Raw genomic sequence first — 17,986 nt, forward strand, 5'->3', positions numbered from 1 at the left:
CATGGAGTAATTAATTTCTATTCAGTTTATTCTAATTTTTAGATAATTTATTACTTGGACAAGGTTTTGTAACTCTTGTGCCAAGATGCTAATTCCCTTTCTAATTTCTTTCTTCCTTAGCTCTCATTTTTTCCAACTTTTTCATTCTACTGTTCTCTTTAATTTATTTAATACATTTTTTGAGTTAAGCTTTTTATTTAATGTTTCAAAAAATATTTAGTCAAACAGACCAAAGCCCATGTCATCATCAGACTCCTCAGATTCTTCTTTTTCTGCTTCCTCTTTCTTCTTCTCCTCAGCTGGGGCAGCTGTGCTAGCAGGAGCAGCACCTCCAGCAGGGGCAGCACCACCAGCTGCTGGGGCAGGTCCACCAACTCCTACATTGCAGATGAGACTTGTAATGTTTACATTGTTCAAGGTCTTTGCAAATAATCCTGGCCAGAACAGTTCAACATTTACACCTGCTGCTTTAATGAGGGCATTAATTTTATCCTTCCTGACCATAACCTCATTGTCGTGAAGGATGAGAGCAGAGTAGATGCAAGCAAACTTGGAGACGGACATTTCAGGAGATGGATGAGGAGAGACTTGTTTGTAGTGGTGCTAGTTGCCGGCTGAAGTGAGGATTCACCCCAACGTGGCTTTAGCTTCCGAAGAAGTACGAAGCACCTTACAGACAACTGAAGAGAAAAAAGTATTTAATACATTTTTTAAAACTTTTAAACTCTGTTTCATATCTTCTAGGAATTCTAGTTAAATGTGAGGCTTGATTGGAGATGTTTTGGAGTCATTCTCTTCTGGGTTAATGTCTTGATCATCTCTGTCACCATAATAGCTTTTCATAGTGGGATTCATTTTTGTTTGCTCAGTCTTCCAGCCTACTTTCTGACTTTGGACTTTATTAAGGGCTAGGTTCTGCATACTTCAGGAGGAAATGTCTGGGATGGTTTTACTATTGCTTTCTTTTCTTTTTTTTTTAGGCAATGGGAGTTAAGTGACTTGCCCGAGGTCACACAGCTAGTAAGTGTCAAGTGTCTGAGGCCAAATTTGAACTCAGGTACTCCTGAATCCAGGGCCGGTGCTTTAACCACTTTGCCACTTAGCTGCCCCCTACTATTGCTTTCTTGTGGGTGTTTAGTGTTGTTACTTCAGGATCTCAGGGATAGCTCAGGCTAGAGACCTGCAAGTTTTCAAAGCTCCTAACATGGTTTGATCTAGGGCAAAGCCTGATTGTTGCCCCTCTGGTCTGAGCCCTTCTGGTCTGACTTGAGTCTGAGCAACAGGTCTGTGGGCATACTCCATTTGGAATTCCAGTAGACTGCTGATGGACTCTGCCACTATCAGCCAACTGGAAAACCCTGCTGATTCATAGTTTTAGAACTTTAGGCTTCCCTTTGGCTTGGGATTCCTGTCCTGGTTATTTCTCTGTAGCCTTTAGATTGGGTTGAAGGCTGGAACTGAAATCCATTCTACTTTGGGGGTCCAAGTTACACCATAGCTGCTTGTTTCTGAACTTGCTCCTCTCCTGGTGCACAACCTAGGGCCTGCAACTATTCCTCATGCTGAAATGACACCCCTTGCTACAGGTTATCTTCTAAGTCCATCTTATGACTTAGAACTGGGTGGTGAACAACATACCCTGAACTGTGGCAAGTCCCTCTGCTGGATCTGAGACCTCTGCCTGATCAGGTGTATAGTTTCTCCTGCACCGGAGTGCTCCCATGGTGTGCTCCTGGCCAGACCCCTTTCCCAGTATCTGTCTGTCTATTTCCCTATGATGACTTGAGCTGGAAAAATGACTCACTATGATTTTATTTTATCTTGAATTTCCCAATCATGATTCACTCTGGTGTATTTTCTAGATTTGTTTGAAGTATTTTTTTGGGGGGAGGGGGGAGTGCAGAGCTTGCTATACTCTTCCTGCTACTCCATCTCCCTCTATTTTTGAAAGCTATCTCCCATGCCTGGAATATACTCACTCCCAATCATCTCTACCTATTGTAATACTTTTCTTCCTTCAAGACTCAGGTGGGAGTCTACCTTATTCATCAAGTTTTCCCTAATTCCATTCCATATATCCACTACAACTAAAAATTATTCCCCCTTCCTTCATATTAAACTCTAATGGTGGGGTGGCTAGGTGGCGCAGTGGATAAAGCACCGGCCCTGGATTCAGGAGTACCTGAGTTCAAATCCAGTTTCAGACACTTGACACTTACTAGCTGTGTGACCCTGGGCTAATCACTTAACCCCCATTGCCCTGCAAAAAACCCCAAAACAAAAAACCTCTAATGGAAGATTCCTTTGTACCTATAATATTCTAATTTTGGTTATAATAGCCTACTACTATATTAAATATCTTCTGCCCTTTATATACTTCTGTCAGATTCAGAAGCAGGAAGAATTGATGTCTTATAATATTTGTGATAGCTAATCTTTGCTGGAGTCTCTTTTTTGTTGACTGTAATAGTAATAACCACAATTTAATAGCAAGTATTTATATAGCATCTACTCTGTGCCAGGTATGGTGCCAAATGTTTTATAAATATTATGATTATGATTATGGTGCCAACTAATCTCTACCAGAACCTCTTTTTGTTGACAAAGACCAACTCCTCCAAAAAGAAAAAATAAAGGCATAGAAATATTTGTTGTGCTAAGAAATGGAGAGTTACACAATGATCTATTGATTGTCTCCTTCTGAAACCAGCTTGTTCAAGATGGATTAATCTTTGTGTACTTCCTTGTCTTTCAGTATCTAGAATAATTTGTAAACTAATTTGCTGACTATATTCAAGAAACTTACTGGGTCATAGTTACCCAGGTCCTCCTTTTCCTCCTCCTGCTCTCTGTTTGTGTGTGTGTGTGTGTGTGTGTGTGTGTGGTGGTGGTGTGTGTGAATATGTATATACGTATGTGTAGGTGTATGTATATTTATGTGCATGCACAGGTATATAAGTATGCAGATCTATGACTTTATCAGTGTGGGAACTTCCCTTCCTTGGATCTGTAACTTGTTTCTAAATTATTATTGTTGAGAGCTACCTGGGGCATTTAATTAGAAGGCTTGTTTTTGGTCAAATAGCTAATATGTGTCACAGACAGCATTTGGACCCTTCTTCCTGACTCCAAGTCTGGCTTTCTATGTACTATACCATATTCCTTCTCTTTACCTTTTTTTTTTTTTTTGGGTGGGGCACTGAAGGTTAAGTGACTTGCCCAAAGTCACACAGCTAGTAAGTGTCAAGTGTCTGAGGATTTGAACTCAGGTCCTCCTGACTCCAGGGCCAGTGCTCTATCCACTGCGCCACCTAGCTGCCTCCTCTATTACTTTTTTTTTTTTTTTTTTGGTGAGGCAATTGGGGTTAAGTGACTTGCCCAGGGTCACACAGCTAGTAAGTGTCAAGTGTCTGAGGCTGGATTTGAACTCAGGTACTCCTGAATCCAGGGCTGGTGCTTTGTCCACTGCACCACCTAGCTGCCCCTCCCTCTATTATTATTATTATTATTTGTTTTTTTTAGGCAATGGGGGTTAAGTGACTTGCCCAGGGTCACACAGCTAGTAAGTGTCAAGTGTCTGAGGCCGGATTTGAACTCAGGTACTCCTGAATCCAGGGCCGGTGCTTTAACCACTGCACCATCTAGCTGCCCCTCCCTCTATTATTTTTTAAAGAAATATCTAGAAGGTAATATAGACATTACCCAAGGTATGGAATTCATGAATTTATGAACAAATTTTATAATCTTTATAAACTACATACTTTGAAAATCATTGATGAAGACTACAGTGAACATTGTTGAAATATAGTGTAATTCAGCAGTGAAAAGGTTAATATGTTCTTTATTTTAGGGGATCGGTGGTGGTGATGATGAAGAATGTGTCTTCCCTTCTCTCAGTCAGCTATATTTTTGCCCACTTACTAGAACAATTAATCATCTCCAAGACTTTCTACTTTGTACCACACTGCTCCATCAACTTTAGGATATGATTGTCCTTTACCCAGATCTCCTACTGCCACATAGTCTTCCCTTTCTGACCACAGGGAAAAAGTTGAGTTAAGTGAGACTCATTTCCCATGGATTTCCAGGTGAGAGAGCTGCCTCATCTAACCCAAATCTGCTAGTCTAGATGTGGGTTCACTAGGTTTCCCAGAACAACTGTCATTTATCATCCAGTTCTATGAATAGATCCAGAGAAGTGCCAGCATGGCAGATAGAATGTTAGGGGGTTGATAACCAAAGAAAATGAAAGGAAAATCAGATCAGCTTACTTACTGGAAATGGTTTAGACACATGTCAACATCAATATAAATCTGAGTCCCTGAGCGACTTGAGAACTACCTATTCTACCCTGAATTTTGTTCTCTCAGTTAAAACCCTACATTCAGGAGTACCTGAGTTCAAATCCAGCCTCAGACACTTGACACTTACTAGCTGTGTGACCGTGGGCAAGTCACTTAACCCCCATTGCCCTGACCCCAAAAAATAAATAAATAGCTAACATTTTTTTAAAAATTCCATTCACCAACAATTCTCCATTTCCCAATTTCCCCAATTAATCAATGAATGAGGTAGAGAAAGTATAGAAAAATAAACTATCTTTTTTAGAACAACCTTGCCAAAGTACAGTAAATTAAAATGATCTAGTAACATTATTTTTTTTAAGGGCAGAAAAATAACTGAAGCTCCAAATCTATTTTATCTACCCACTGAAGATGGTAACTTGAAGCAAGCTATCACTTTATTTTGACAGTTCCTTGTTCCTACTCATCATTTCCTGAAATTTTACTCCATTGCCTCATGATTGCCTGGAGATGACCTGAATTCTTCGAGGCCTTGGCAATGGAGAGTGTATCTATTTTCCAAAGACTTGCCTTTTGGGGGCCTCTAGGTGGCGCAGTGGATAAAGCACCCGCCCTGGATTCAGGAGTACCTGAGTTCAAATCCGGCCTCTGACACTTGACACTTACTAGCTGTGTGACCCCGGGCAAGTCACTTAACCCCCATTGCCCCACAAAAACAAACAAACAAACAAAAAAACCCCAAAGACTTGCCTTTCTAAATATGGAGAACTTTTATCACTAGAAGCTAATGAACTTTTTAAAATTTAATTTTCTTTTAGTAATGGCAACTCATTAAGATCCAAGATTATCTACCAAAACATGAAAGGGTCACAATCTGCTTTGGTAAAGGGAATACTTTGATTGATGAAATCCCAAACACTTGAAGAATTGACATCTATAATTTTCTCGCTTGTACCTTTATCATTTAGTGCCTTAGTCTCTGTATTTTAAAATTGGGGTGAACTGTGACTAGAACTTGCATTCCAAAGTAAGAGTTTAAAAGATAGTTTATTTTTTCTATACTTTCTCTACCTCATTCATTGATTAATTGGGGAAATTGGGAAATGGAGAATTGTTGGTGAATGGAATTTTAAAAAAAATGTTAGCTATTTATTTATTTTTTGGGGTCAGGGCAATGGGGGTTAAGTGACTTGCCCACGGTCACACAGCTAGTAAGTGTCAAGTGTCTGAGGCTGGATTTGAACTCAGGTACTCCTGAATCCAGGGCCAGTGCTTTATCCACTGCACCACCTAGCTGCCCCCGAATGGAATTTTTAAAAACAACATTCAATTTTGATTTTTTTTCAGAACATAATATTAGAAAAATATAGTTTCTTTTACATTTTGTCCTGTTCTTCCTTTCTGTATTTATTATTCAAGCTACCATCTATGCATGCTATGGTCCAAACAAACAGGCTTTCATACTATCACTTACACGCAACACTCCTTTTCCCATCTCTAGGCTTTTGTGCTGTCTAGGCCCCCCATGCTTGGGATCACTCTCCATCTCACCACCTTTGCTTTTTGGAATTTTCAGTTTCCTTAATGACTCAGCTCAAGGACTACCTTCTGCATGAGGTTTATCCTGGTTCTCCCAGAAGGTAATATCTTCCCCCTCAAGGTTACTATGTATCTCTTTTGAAAGTGTTATACTGGGGCAGCTAGGTGGCACAGTGGATAAAGCACCAGCCCTGGATTCAGGAGGACCTGAGTTCAAATCTGGCCTCAGACACTTAACACTTACTAGCTGTGTGACCCTGGGCAAGTCACTTGACCCCAATTGCCCTGCAAAAAAAAAAAAAAGAAAGTGTTATACACACATACTATATATATTTATACATACACGTTTTGATATGCATGTATCTGTTTTGAATGTGTTTTGTACATATATAGTGATAGTGTATATGTATATATTGAGAGAAATGATTATTTCTCTCTCATATTAATAGCCAATTATTAAAATTAGGGAGACTTCATCTTTTTTTTTCCTGTCCTATTTCCTTGTCCAATCACTCAAGAACAAGGCTGCTATAAAATGAGATTAACATTCTCCACATTCTGGGTATTACTACTCCACCCAACTAGATCAGACTTCTAATCTGAAGTGAAACTCCCTTTTGCTCAGGCTTGGGTGGAGGAATAAGTTCTTTGAATAGATTACCCAAGGCTGGGGGTAATTTAGAAGTCAATGACATTAAAAAAAAAAAGAAGTAAATGACATAATCAAGGTTCATTTGAATAGGTTCAGCCCCTTATTATAATATTCATTCTCTCATTAATTGTTAACCAATCAGAGTTGATTGCCACCCTCAGGAACACTCCTCTTCCAAAGGGCATACAAGCTGTGAACCTGCTGTCATGATGCTATTTCGTTTAAAGGAGAGATGGCCAAATGACCATCCTTTCTTTTTTTTTCAAATGAAAAGTCACTCTTTATTATAGTAAGTTTATTATCTGTTTTAAGATAACATATACTGGGCAGCTAGGTGGCACATTGGATAGAGCACCAGCCCTGGATTCAGGAGGACCTGAGTTCAAATCCGGCCTCAGACACTTAACAATTACTAGCTGTGTGACCCTGGGCAAGTCACTCAACCCTAATTGCCTCACCAAAAAAAAAAATTATATATATATATAAAGACAACATATACCCCAATAAATGTTTTATAATTTTAAATATCTATTTTATCACATTCTTTTAAAAAAATCTATAAACATCTTTATTTAAAGTTTTGAGTTCCAGATTCTATCTCTCCATCTCCTCCCCCCTCCCTGAGGTGGTAAGCAATCAGATATAGGTTATATATGTGCAATTATATAAAACATTTCTATGTTAGTCATTTTGTATAAGAAGACAAATAAATGGAAAAAAAAAGGAAGAAAGTGAAAAATAACATGCTTCAGTCTACATTCAATCAATATCAATTCTTTCTCTGGAACCAGATAGTATGCTTCACCATTAGTCCTTTGGATTTGTCTTGAATCATTGTATTGCTGAGAATAGCTAAGTCATTCACAGTTCTTCATTGAACAATATTGCTGTTACTGTGAACAATGTTCTCTTGGTTCTGATCAGTTCATGTAAATCTTTCCAGGTTTTTCTGAAATCATCCTGCTTTGTCATTTCTTATAACACAATAGTATTCCATTATAGTCATATACCATAGCTTGTTTAACCATTCCCCAGTTGATGGACATCCCATTGATTCCCAATTCTTAGCTACCACAAAAAGCTATTTTTGTAAAGATAGAGCCTTTTCTCTTTTTTGGGGGATATCTTTGGGATCCATATTTTCTTAAAATGCTGGTATTATTAATAAAATGATTAGGGGGAAGCTATGTGTTGCAGTGGATAGAGCACTGGCCCTGGAGTGAGGAGGACCTGAGTTCAAATATGGTCTCAGACACTTGACACTTATTAGCTGTGTGACCCTGGGCAAGTCACTTAACACCAATTGCCTCACCAAAAAAAAAAATGATTAAATTATCCAGAAATTATGCCTCTCAAACTTTTTAAACACCGCAGTTAATAGATATGTATATAGGGGCAGCTAGGTGACACAGTGGATAGAGCACTGGCCCTGGATTCAAGAAGACCTGAGTTCAAATCTGGCCTCAGACACTTAACACTTACTAGTTGTGTGACCCTGGGCAAGTCACTTAACCCCAATTGCTTCACCAAAAATAAAGAAATAAATAGATAAATAAATATATATGTATATACACACACACTAATATATACATATACATATATATGTACACAGTATATATACATATTTATAAGTACACATGTTGTCCTCTTTGTTAGACTATAAGTTCTATGAATGTAGGGACTAGTTAGCGTTTTTGCCTTTCCACCTCCAGTACCAATCACAGTGCCCAGTGTATAGTAGGAGCTTATTAAATACTTATAGATTGATTTATTGGTTGACTAATATAGCACCTTAAGGTTTAGGAAGCACTTTTCAGATGTTATTTCACTTGATTGTCACAACAATTCTGTAAGGTATGTAATTAAAGCATATCCCTATTGAATAGGTTAGGAAACTGAGGTTCAGCTCTTACTTGACTTATCTAAGGAAACATGACTAGTCAATACTCGGTGTTTTAATATGTCTAGAATGGGATGACTCACAGGAAAATGTTGCAGTAATGCAAACTAGATTTATGTTGGGATGTCACAATAAATGAAACTACTGTTGCTTGGTTGTATTCAACTTTTACTTGACCCCATTTGGGGTTTTCTTGGTAGAGATACTAGACTGCTTTGCCATTTCCTTCTTCAGCTCATTTTACAGATGAGAAAACTGAGGTAAACAAAGTTAAGTGAGTTGCCTATGGTCACACAGCAAATAAGTGTCTGAGGCTAGATTTGAACTCATAAAGATGAGTCTTCTTGACTTCAGGCCTGGCGCCCTATTCACTGGGGCACCTAACTGGGGAAATACAAAGAGAAATACAAAATAAAAAAACATAATTCCTGCCCTTCAGGAGCCTATGTTCTATTGTAGAAAAGCAACAGGCACACAGACAAATAAAAATAAAATACATAGAAAACATTCAGGAGGAAGCACTGACTAATTCAGGAAAGAACTCTTGTGGTATTTTATCTGGGCCATAAAAAGTGGGTTCCAAAATACAGAGGCCAATCTTTGGGACAGCTTGTACAGAGGCACCAAGATAGGGGATGGAATGATAGGTATGCAGTGCACCAAGTAGGCCAGTTTGGGTAAAAAATAGTAGATGAAGGGAAGATTATGCGTTAATCATATAATACATGGAAAGATGGGTTAGGGTTGGATGTTAAAGACTTTAAATGCCACACAGAATAGTTTGTACTTTATCCTAAAGGCAATAGGGAGTCATTAAAGTTTCTTGAGTAGGTTTTAGGAAAATCACTTTGGCACCTCTTTGTAGGATGGATTAGAGAGGGTAAAGGCTGAAGGAAGGGAGATATATTATGAGGCTTTTGCAATAGTCCAGGTGAGAAGTGATAAGTGCATGGACTATGGTTGTTGCTGGGTTTTTTGTTTTGTTTTGTTCTTAAGTGGAGAGAAGGGGACACATGCAAAGGATGTTGTGGAGGTAGAATTGACAAAATTTGGCAACTGAGTCAATGATAAGTTCTATATCAAGAACCTGGAAAAGGGGCAGCTAGGTGGTTCAGTGGATACACTTACTAACTGTGTGACCTTGGGCAAGTCACTTAACCCTCATTGCCCAGCAAAATAATAATAATAATAATAATAATCTGGAAAGGATAAATATGTTCAACCAGTTTAATTATGTGAATGATATGAGTATCAGTATAGAAGCCAGGAAGAGAGGTGATAATTCATTTCTAAGCTATGTATAAGTTCAGGATAAGCCAATATGACTGGTAAAAAAAGCTGTAGCAATCCTAGGCTTCAAACTGGAACACAGACACATAGCTAATTCGTGGCAGAAGCCTGTGTATATGACCAACAGTTTTTAATTCGTTCCATTTTCAAAAATGATAGAAATTGGGGCAGCTAGATGGCACAGTGGCTAGAGCACCGGCCCTGGAGTCAGGAAGACCTGAGTTCAAATCCGGCCTCAGGCACTTAACACTTACTAGCTGTGTGACCCTGGGCAAGTCACTTAACCCCAATTGCCTCACCAAAAAAAAAAAAAAAAACCCAAAAACCAATAATAATGATAGAAACCTTGCAGAGAAGAGTGCCAGCTACAGAGGGGGCAGTTTGAACAGAAAAGAGATTGTGCTGAGAAAAGCTATTCTCTAGTTTTTCACTGTAATGAGAAGCTAGTCAAGTCCACCTAACCCTGGGCAAGTTACAACCCTGTTTGCCTCAGTTGCCTCTAACATGGAAATGATAATAGCACCCACCTCCCAGGATTATTGTGAAGAACAAATGAGATAATAATTGTAAAGCACCTAGCACAATGTCTGGTAGATAGTAAGTGCTATATAAATGTTAGCTATTATGGTCATTATTATTATTATTACTTGCTTTTGCTGAAATGAGTCTCCACAATCTCTATGTTGCTGCTACAATAAGAAGCTAGATAAGAGAAATCTAGGATGGCAAGAGGTGGTGGGGCAGACTGGTGTAATGAGGGACTGAGCCAGCATGAAGAGCCAGTAAGAATAGCTAGGTAGCTCAGTGGAGAGATCAGTGACCCTGGAGTCAGGAGGACTTGAGTTCAAATCCAGCCTCAGACATTTACTAGCTGTGTGACCTTGGGCAAGTCACTTAAACCAGATTGCTTCCCCCCCAAAAGTTTGGGAATTAGCCAGTGAGCCTAGTCCTAATTAGCATGTGTATTGTGGTACAGATACAAATCCTTATCTTTCAAAGAGGCCAGGGAACCTGCTTTTAGGAGAGTCACAATAACATGTAATGAAAGTATCTTGGAGAGACCTCAGAGCATGCAAAGATATTCTATAAGTGGTTCTGGCTTGATAAGGATGTGATGAATAGGAGCCTCTTTGATTGGCTGTATTTGTGTAGCTGGAATTGGGAATGGGGTATATTCAAAAAGCACTAGTCAGGAGCAGCTAGGTGGTGCAGTGGATAAAGCACTGGGCCTGGATTCAGGGGGACCTGATTTCAAATCCAGCCTCAGACACTTGACACTTACTAGCTGTGTGACCCTGGGCAAATCACTTAACCCTCATTGCCCCACCAAAAAAACCACTAGTCAACCTTAACCCTTCTCTTCCCACTGACTTCTTGTCTGGATGGCATCTAGTGAGAGAAAAGAGACAGTTTGGTGTGGGGAGAGGCTGCCCCATCCAAGACTCATCCAGCAGTGATGCTGCGTTTGGACCTGAATTTGGTGGGCAGTGGTACGTAGAAATTGCATTAAGTCTCATCCCACTCTCCCAGAGATTGAGGTGGTATGGGGAGAGTGTGCCCCTAAGGTATTTTTAGATATTTATTTTATTTTTTATCATAAAAGTATTTTGTTATTTTCCAATTACATGTAAAGATAGTTTTCAACATTTGTTTTCATAAGATTTTTAGTTCCAAATTTTTCTCCGTCCCTCCCTTTCCTCCCCCCTCCCCAAGAAGAAAGCAATCTGATATAGGTTATGTATATACAATCACATTAAACATATTTCTGCATTAGTCATGTCCCTAAATGTGAGGGAAAAATTCATCCTCTTCTCAATCATTCTCAGGAACTCAGCAGCAAAGTGACAAAAGCTCTTTTATTTCCTTCTCTCGAAGAGGCACCCTAGTGTGCAGCTAAATGGGTGCCCCGAAAGGGGGCTCGCAGGCCCTGTTTTATACCCTAGTCCCTAACGCAAATGGACCTTCCCCTTTTTCATCACTGGTGGGGTTACAATCTATGCGCAAAAACTAGCTAATCAGAATGCAGTATTCCCACCCCTCTTCCTTGTATGGGCATAACTCAGGAGTGGACCTTATACTTCCTTATATGGACAGAACTCTGGAGAGGACCTAATTGAGACCAGGGCTCCTTGAACCATGTGACCTTGCTAACCTGAGGGGGAGGAGGGGATCTGAGACCTTTGTCCTACAAACAGGTCAGGGGAGTATGACTGACTTATATCCACACTGAGAGGAGACAATTACCCATTTCTCACACTAAGGTATTAAGGGAAGATGTTTGTTCTGTTTTTGCCCTATCTTGGAAGTAAATATTCCTTTGTAAAGGCCAACTGATATTAATTGATCAAATGGAATTGGGGTCTTGATCACTGACCCTAGAAATGAAAGGACATCATTGGAACAGGGGTTCAAACTGATCCCTTAGGGGATACTTCTAGAACCTAAATGGGGAGATGTAGCTTGTCTTGATCTGGGAGAAAGAAGTCAGAGAGGACTCACCTCAATAACAGGCAGTATGCATTTCCCTAGCACCTGCTACAAGTCTTAGATATATCCCCCCACTGTTTTGGGGAAACCAGCAGGGGGTTTATCATGAGTGAGACAAGTGCTTCTCAGGTGTCCTGGTTGGAGAGATAGATGGAAGTCATTTGTGAATGAGGGTCTAGTATAGTAATGCCCAATTTAATTCTATAGTATTGTCTATTATTCTACCTCAACAAATACTTTTCCTTTAAATTTATAGTCATTGGATTTTTCTAGAAAAAACATTAGTACTAGCTCTTGAGTCATGGGGTTAAATATATGATTACCCCAACAGTACCAAAGGGACTGAATATAGCTGGTAGGGGACTGCAGATGAGAAGAGCCACAAGGACTATACTGGTAACCAGTAAAAAGTGAGGAAACTAGATATATGAGAAACAGAGTCAATTGAACATGTCTATAAAAAGAAGTTATGGATTCCAATGAAAATATAAATTGAAAACCAAAAAGATTAATCCCAAGATTTGCCATGTCATTCTTCCTATAATCATATTGTCTTAAACAAAATGCTTTTTGGGGTTTAACTTTTCATGTTCCTGCTTTATACTTCTCTGCATTTCTCCATAGGACTTAGGACAATGCTAGACACATAGTAGATACTCAATATTTATAATAATGATTGATAATAACATCAAGTAGGACCAGAACACTGCCACTCAGACTCAGTTTCTCTAGGGAATTGGACTGACAAGAAGGTTCTTGCAGGGATACTGCCTTTTTTTTTTTCTTTTAGTGAGGCAATTGGGGTTAAGTGACTTGCCCAGGGTCACACAGCTAGTAAGTGTTAAGTGTCTGAGGCCAGATTTGAACTCAGGTACTCTTGACTCCAGGGTCAGTGCTCTATCCACTGAAACACGTAGCTGCCCCAGGGATACTGTCTTAAGACAAAGATATGATGGAATTCAAGGGACTGTAGTGACAGAAGCACAGAAAGGAGTAGAGATTTGGAAGGCTAAATAGAAAAATGCCCAGAACTAAAGTCATGTCTTCTCTTCCACTCCTCTCTTGCCAACATTCAATATAGACCTGTCTGAGAAAAAAGAGGAATGGTTTTCTTTCATCTTTCTTCATTACCAAGTCAGAGTGAAGGTTCCTATCAGTGTGTTAACTCACTTCCCCTGCCACCCAGTCCTAAATATGACCCTCGGGCTCCAGTTCCTATCATCCACGGGGTAACACATGTATCTGAAATCCAATCACTTGTTTTGCTCCATGTGACTGGGAAATTACTTTATGCCATCCAACCCTGGCCATTCCCACCTCCCTGCCCCCTCCACTCCTTCCAGGTTTAGTTGAGTTATAAAGCAGACATTCACGGGGTGAGAAAAGACCCAAGCATCTTTCAAGCCTCACGGATCATTTGGAGCTGTTGTCTACGGGAGCCACAGTACAAAGATTGGGTGAGAACACACACTGGAGGGTTAAGGCTTGACTTTGCAGGGAACTGAGGGTTGAGCATAAGGTGGATAGAAGGAGGGAGTCAAGGCCATGGGGGAAAAAGGGAGGGAGCAGGGAACCTGCCGGACTAGTAAGGGAAATATTTCTGAATGGTCCCTACATGGATGGCGAATTCTGGCTAAAGATTAAGAGAGGCATGGTGGAATTATGTGATGGAATCCTGCTAGAAACTCACTTTTGGGAGGCTTCTCCTTCATTACTTCCCAACTCTTCTACAGCATACTCCCTCATCAGTTAGGTATTTGGTTTGGATTATAACCGCCTATTGGCATGCTTTATAAATCTTCTCAACTCTGTCCTGGATGTAGAATTTGTCTTGTCAAATAGAGAAATAAGCTTCTTGAGAGTAAGAATGAAATGCCTCTTCCTTTATTCTTTTTTTTTTTTTTTTGGGACAGTGAGGATTAAGTGACTTGCCCAGGGTCATACAGCTAGGAAGTGTCAAGGGTCTGAGGCTGGATTTGAACTCAGGTCCTCCTGAATCCAGGGCCAGTACTTTATCCACTGCACTACTCAGCTGCCCCCTCTTCCTTTACTCTTTTTTTTTTGTGGGGCAATGAGGGTTAAGTGACTTGCCCAGGGTCACACAGCTAGTAAGTGTCAAGTGTCTGAGGTTGTATTTGAACTCAGGTCCTTCTGAATCCAGGGCTGGTGCTTTATCCACTTCACCACCTAGCTGCCCTTCCTTTATTCTTAATGGAAAATATATGTTATAGCATGTATTTCTACTGTATTTATGTGATATCATAAAAGGGTAAGGCAGGTTTGAGTGGAGAGTTTTTAGGAAGGAATAGGGAATCTAGGAGGCCAAGGAAAGGCACATAATTCTATTACTTCTAATCAGAGAAGAAAGCAGGGAATTAATGGTTCCTAGGAACACACGGATACCAAAACTTTGCAAGAAAGATGAAAAGGGACACCATTTTTGGAGGTGGAAGGAAGCAGGAGTAGGGGTCCCTGCTAGCAGTCACACCTTGGCCCTCCGTCTCCATAAGAAGCATGGAGGTTGGGCGGCTAGGTGGCGAAGTGGATAAAGCACCGGCCCTGGATTCAGGAGTACCTGAGTTCAAATCTGGCCTCAGACACTTGACACTTACTAGCTGTGTGACCCTGGGCAAGTCACTTAACCCCCATTGCCCCGCAAAAAAAAAAAAAAAAAGAAAAAGCATGGAGGCTAACACCACGGCATGATAGTTAGGAATAGGTACTGCTTAGCCTGGAAGCTGTCAGCTCCTAGGACTAGAATAGAACTACTTTTGGCTACAGTTTCTTGGTGCCAGGATGCCTCAGCTTTGTGATCTGTGAATTTATTTTATTTTATACTCTTTCCTTTAGTTGGCTAGCAAAGTCCCTTTTTGGAAAAACCAAGAAAAGCAAAGCAATAGAGAATGAACCGATCTGCTTCAGATGAACCATAGGGAAGAAAGGGAGTGGCCATGCTGAGGTGAGGGGAATCTGTAAGGGGTGTGGATTCAAACTCCCTTGGAGGCCAGTCAAAGGCTGCTATCATAAAAAGGCAGAGAGAAGTTGCTACCCTAGTGGCTAGGGGATGCAAGCTTGCATAGTAATAGAGAAAAGAAGAGAAGTCCCCAGGCAGAATTGAGTCTGGGCTCTGGTTTCAAGTGTTGGCTTCCTTCTTTGGAATTATTTCTTTATAACCCTGGAGGGACAGTAGAAAGTGGATGTCAGGAGGACATAGGTTTGAATTCTGGCTCCGTTACTTATTTATTACCTGTATGACCATGGGCAAGTCACTTACCTCTGCAAAACAAAACAAAACAAAAAATAAGAGGAGTAGATTGGGTGAGCTCTCAGGCTCTAAATCTATGATCTTATGTGATCACACACAAGCCACCTAATCTCTCTGAGCCTGAGTTACTCCAGCTATTAAGTAGAGATCATAATACTTTTTGAGTGGAGATGATAATAGAAGTTGTACTACTTGGGGCAGCTAGATGGAGCAGTGGATAGAGCACCGGCCCTGAAGTCAGTAGTACCTGAGTTCAAATCCGGCCTCAGACACTTAACACTTACTAGCTGTGTGACCCTGGGCAAGTCACTTAACCCCAATTGCCTCACTAAAAAAAAGAAAAAAAAAGAAGTTGTACTACTTGACAGAGGTTTTGTGATGATTAGTGGATCAAGGGATAGGTCTGGAATCAGGAAGATCTGAGTTAAAATATGACCTCAGACACTTGGTGGTATCTAAGCAAAGTCATTTAACCTGTCTGCCTCAGTTTCTTCAACTGTAAAATGGGGAACAATAATAGACCTGCCTTGAAAGGTTGTTGGGAGGATCAAATGAGATATCTATAAAATGCTTAGGTGTTTAAAAGATATGTGTTCCCTTCCCCTTCCTTTCATCTGTAGAATGAGAACTTTGGACTAGATGACCTATCAGGTACTTTTCAGCTGTAAATCTATGATCAGTCTTCTATTTCTTTTCTATTCTTCCTCCTGACCACATCTGTGGTGCTTAGTATGGTTCTCTGTAGAGTGAATGTTCAGTTAATGTTCCTTACTATTTGGAGATTCTAAAGTAAGTGGAAATAATGGCATGACTTGGGAGTCACAGGAGGGGAATGGAAATGTTGTTTGAGGAATGACTACATTTCTCCTATCTGCTCTGTTCCCATTCCCTCCATCTCTTTTCTCTTCCTTTTACAGCTAATCATAGAGATGGCTCTGGCTTGGAATAGATTCTGCCCACTGCTGTTCCTGGTCCTGTGGGCAGCAGCCATGGTCCTGGCTACTGAAATGATTCCCCCTGGTTTCACTCGGTTTGAATGGTTCAAACAACAGCATTGGCAGTTCCCCAAGGCCAATTTCTCCAACCCCAATGTTTATTGCAATAATGAAATGGCAAAAAGTGTCAACAAATACATTACCTTCTGCAAAAAGAACAATGACTTTCTGCATGACCAGATCCAGAACATCGTCAATGTTTGCCAGCTCACTACTATTACCTGTAAGAATGGCATGTTCAACTGTCATAATAGCTCAGCAGTGATTTCCATCACCAAATGCAATCTCATCCAGATTACTCCCACCTGCAGCTACCAAGGTACTGTTAACAATTCACATTTTGTGGTGGCCTGTAATCCCCGCCAACCTAATGATACCCAAAAGGATCCGTGGCTTCCTGTGCATCTGGATTAGGACCTGACCATGTATCACTCCCATTCTCCAACTTGATTCTGTGCCTCCTACTCCTTTGCTCTTCTGCTTCAGGTCTCATTCTGCTTGTCTTTTCTGTAGCATTTGCTCATTTCCTAAATTCCTAGAATCTTCCTCTTACCATTAACCCAGTAGTCATTCACCTGGTTGAGGTCCTTCTGGGTCTGGAGCTCATATTTCTGACTGCTAATAGCAAAATAGTATGGGAGGAAAGTGTTATCAATACTTTACTTGATACTCATGGATAAGACTTATTTTCCCTATCCCCTACTCATAGGATTATAGATATAAATCTAGAAGGGACCTCAAAGACCATCTAGGTCAAGTAGACCCATTTTTTAGATAAGGAACTGAGGACCTGAGAAGTTAGATTTTTTGCTCAAGGTCACACAGGTGTGGGAAACATCAAATGTGGAATTTGAACATAGGTCCTCTGACTCAAGGGCAGAACTCCTTAACCTTTTTTGGTACTGTGGACCTCTCTAACAATCTAGTGAGGGGGGCAGCTAGGTGGTGCAGTGGATAGAGCACTGGCCCTGGATTCAGGAGTACCTGAGTTCAAATCCAGCCTTGGACACTTGACACTTACTAGCTGTGTGACCCTGGGCAAGTCACTTAACCCTCAATGCTCTGAAAAATAAATTAAGAAAAAGAAAAAAATGAAGCTGGACAACACTGTGCGATGATCAATTGATAGACTTAGCTCTTCTCAGCAATGCAATGATCCAAGATAATTCCAAAAGAGTCATGGTGGAAAATGCTCTCCACATGCAGAAAAAGAACTATGGATAGGGGCAGTTAGGTGGTGCAGTGGATAAAGCACCGGCCCTGGATTCAGGAGGACCTGAGTTCAAATCCAGCCTCAGATACTTGACATGTACTAGCTGTGTGACCCTGGGCAAGTCACTTAACCCCCATTGCCCTGCAAAAAAAACCCCAAAACATTGAAGCATACTATTTTCACTTTTGTTTTTTTTTTCCTTTCTTGTGGTTTTTCCCTTTTGTTCTAATTCTTTCACAACATGACTTATGTGGAAATATGTTTAACATGATTGTACATATATAACTTACATCACATTGCTTGCTGTCTTGGGGAGGGGAGAGGGAAGGAAGACAGGGAGA

The 17,986-nt window shown here is 40.4% G+C and overlaps 2 protein-coding genes across 2 annotated transcripts; one reads left to right on the forward strand and one right to left on the reverse strand.

The window, feature by feature from the left end:
* Nucleotides 1-216: 216 nt before the first annotated feature.
* LOC122740676 (60S acidic ribosomal protein P1-like) lies at nt 217-564 on the reverse strand. The gene has a single exon (XM_043983179.1). The coding sequence runs from the start codon at nt 562-564 to the stop codon at nt 217-219; it is 348 nt and encodes a 115-aa protein (XP_043839114.1).
* Nucleotides 565-5,922: 5,358 nt separating this feature from the next.
* LOC122740675 (ribonuclease 7-like) lies at nt 5,923-17,679 on the forward strand. The gene is made up of 2 exons (XM_043983178.1): nt 5,923-5,944; nt 16,355-17,679. The coding sequence occupies exon 2, from the start codon at nt 16,367-16,369 to the stop codon at nt 16,844-16,846; it is 480 nt and encodes a 159-aa protein (XP_043839113.1). The 5' UTR covers nt 5,923-5,944; nt 16,355-16,366; the 3' UTR covers nt 16,847-17,679.
* The last annotated feature ends 307 nt before the right edge of the window (nt 17,680-17,986 follow it).

Source organism: Dromiciops gliroides, chromosome 2 (genome assembly GCF_019393635.1).
Source record: "Dromiciops gliroides isolate mDroGli1 chromosome 2, mDroGli1.pri, whole genome shotgun sequence".
In the NCBI taxonomy this organism is placed as follows: Eukaryota; Metazoa; Chordata; class Mammalia; order Microbiotheria; family Microbiotheriidae; genus Dromiciops; species Dromiciops gliroides.

What these genes read in the sequence shown, in the direction of transcription:
- LOC122740676 (XM_043983179.1), bottom strand. Translation starts at nt 564, where the DNA reads ATGTCCGTCTCCAAGTTTGCTTGCATCTACTCTGCTCTCATCCTTCAC.
- LOC122740675 (XM_043983178.1), top strand. Translation starts at nt 16,367, where the DNA reads ATGGCTCTGGCTTGGAATAGATTCTGCCCACTGCTGTTCCTGGTCCTG.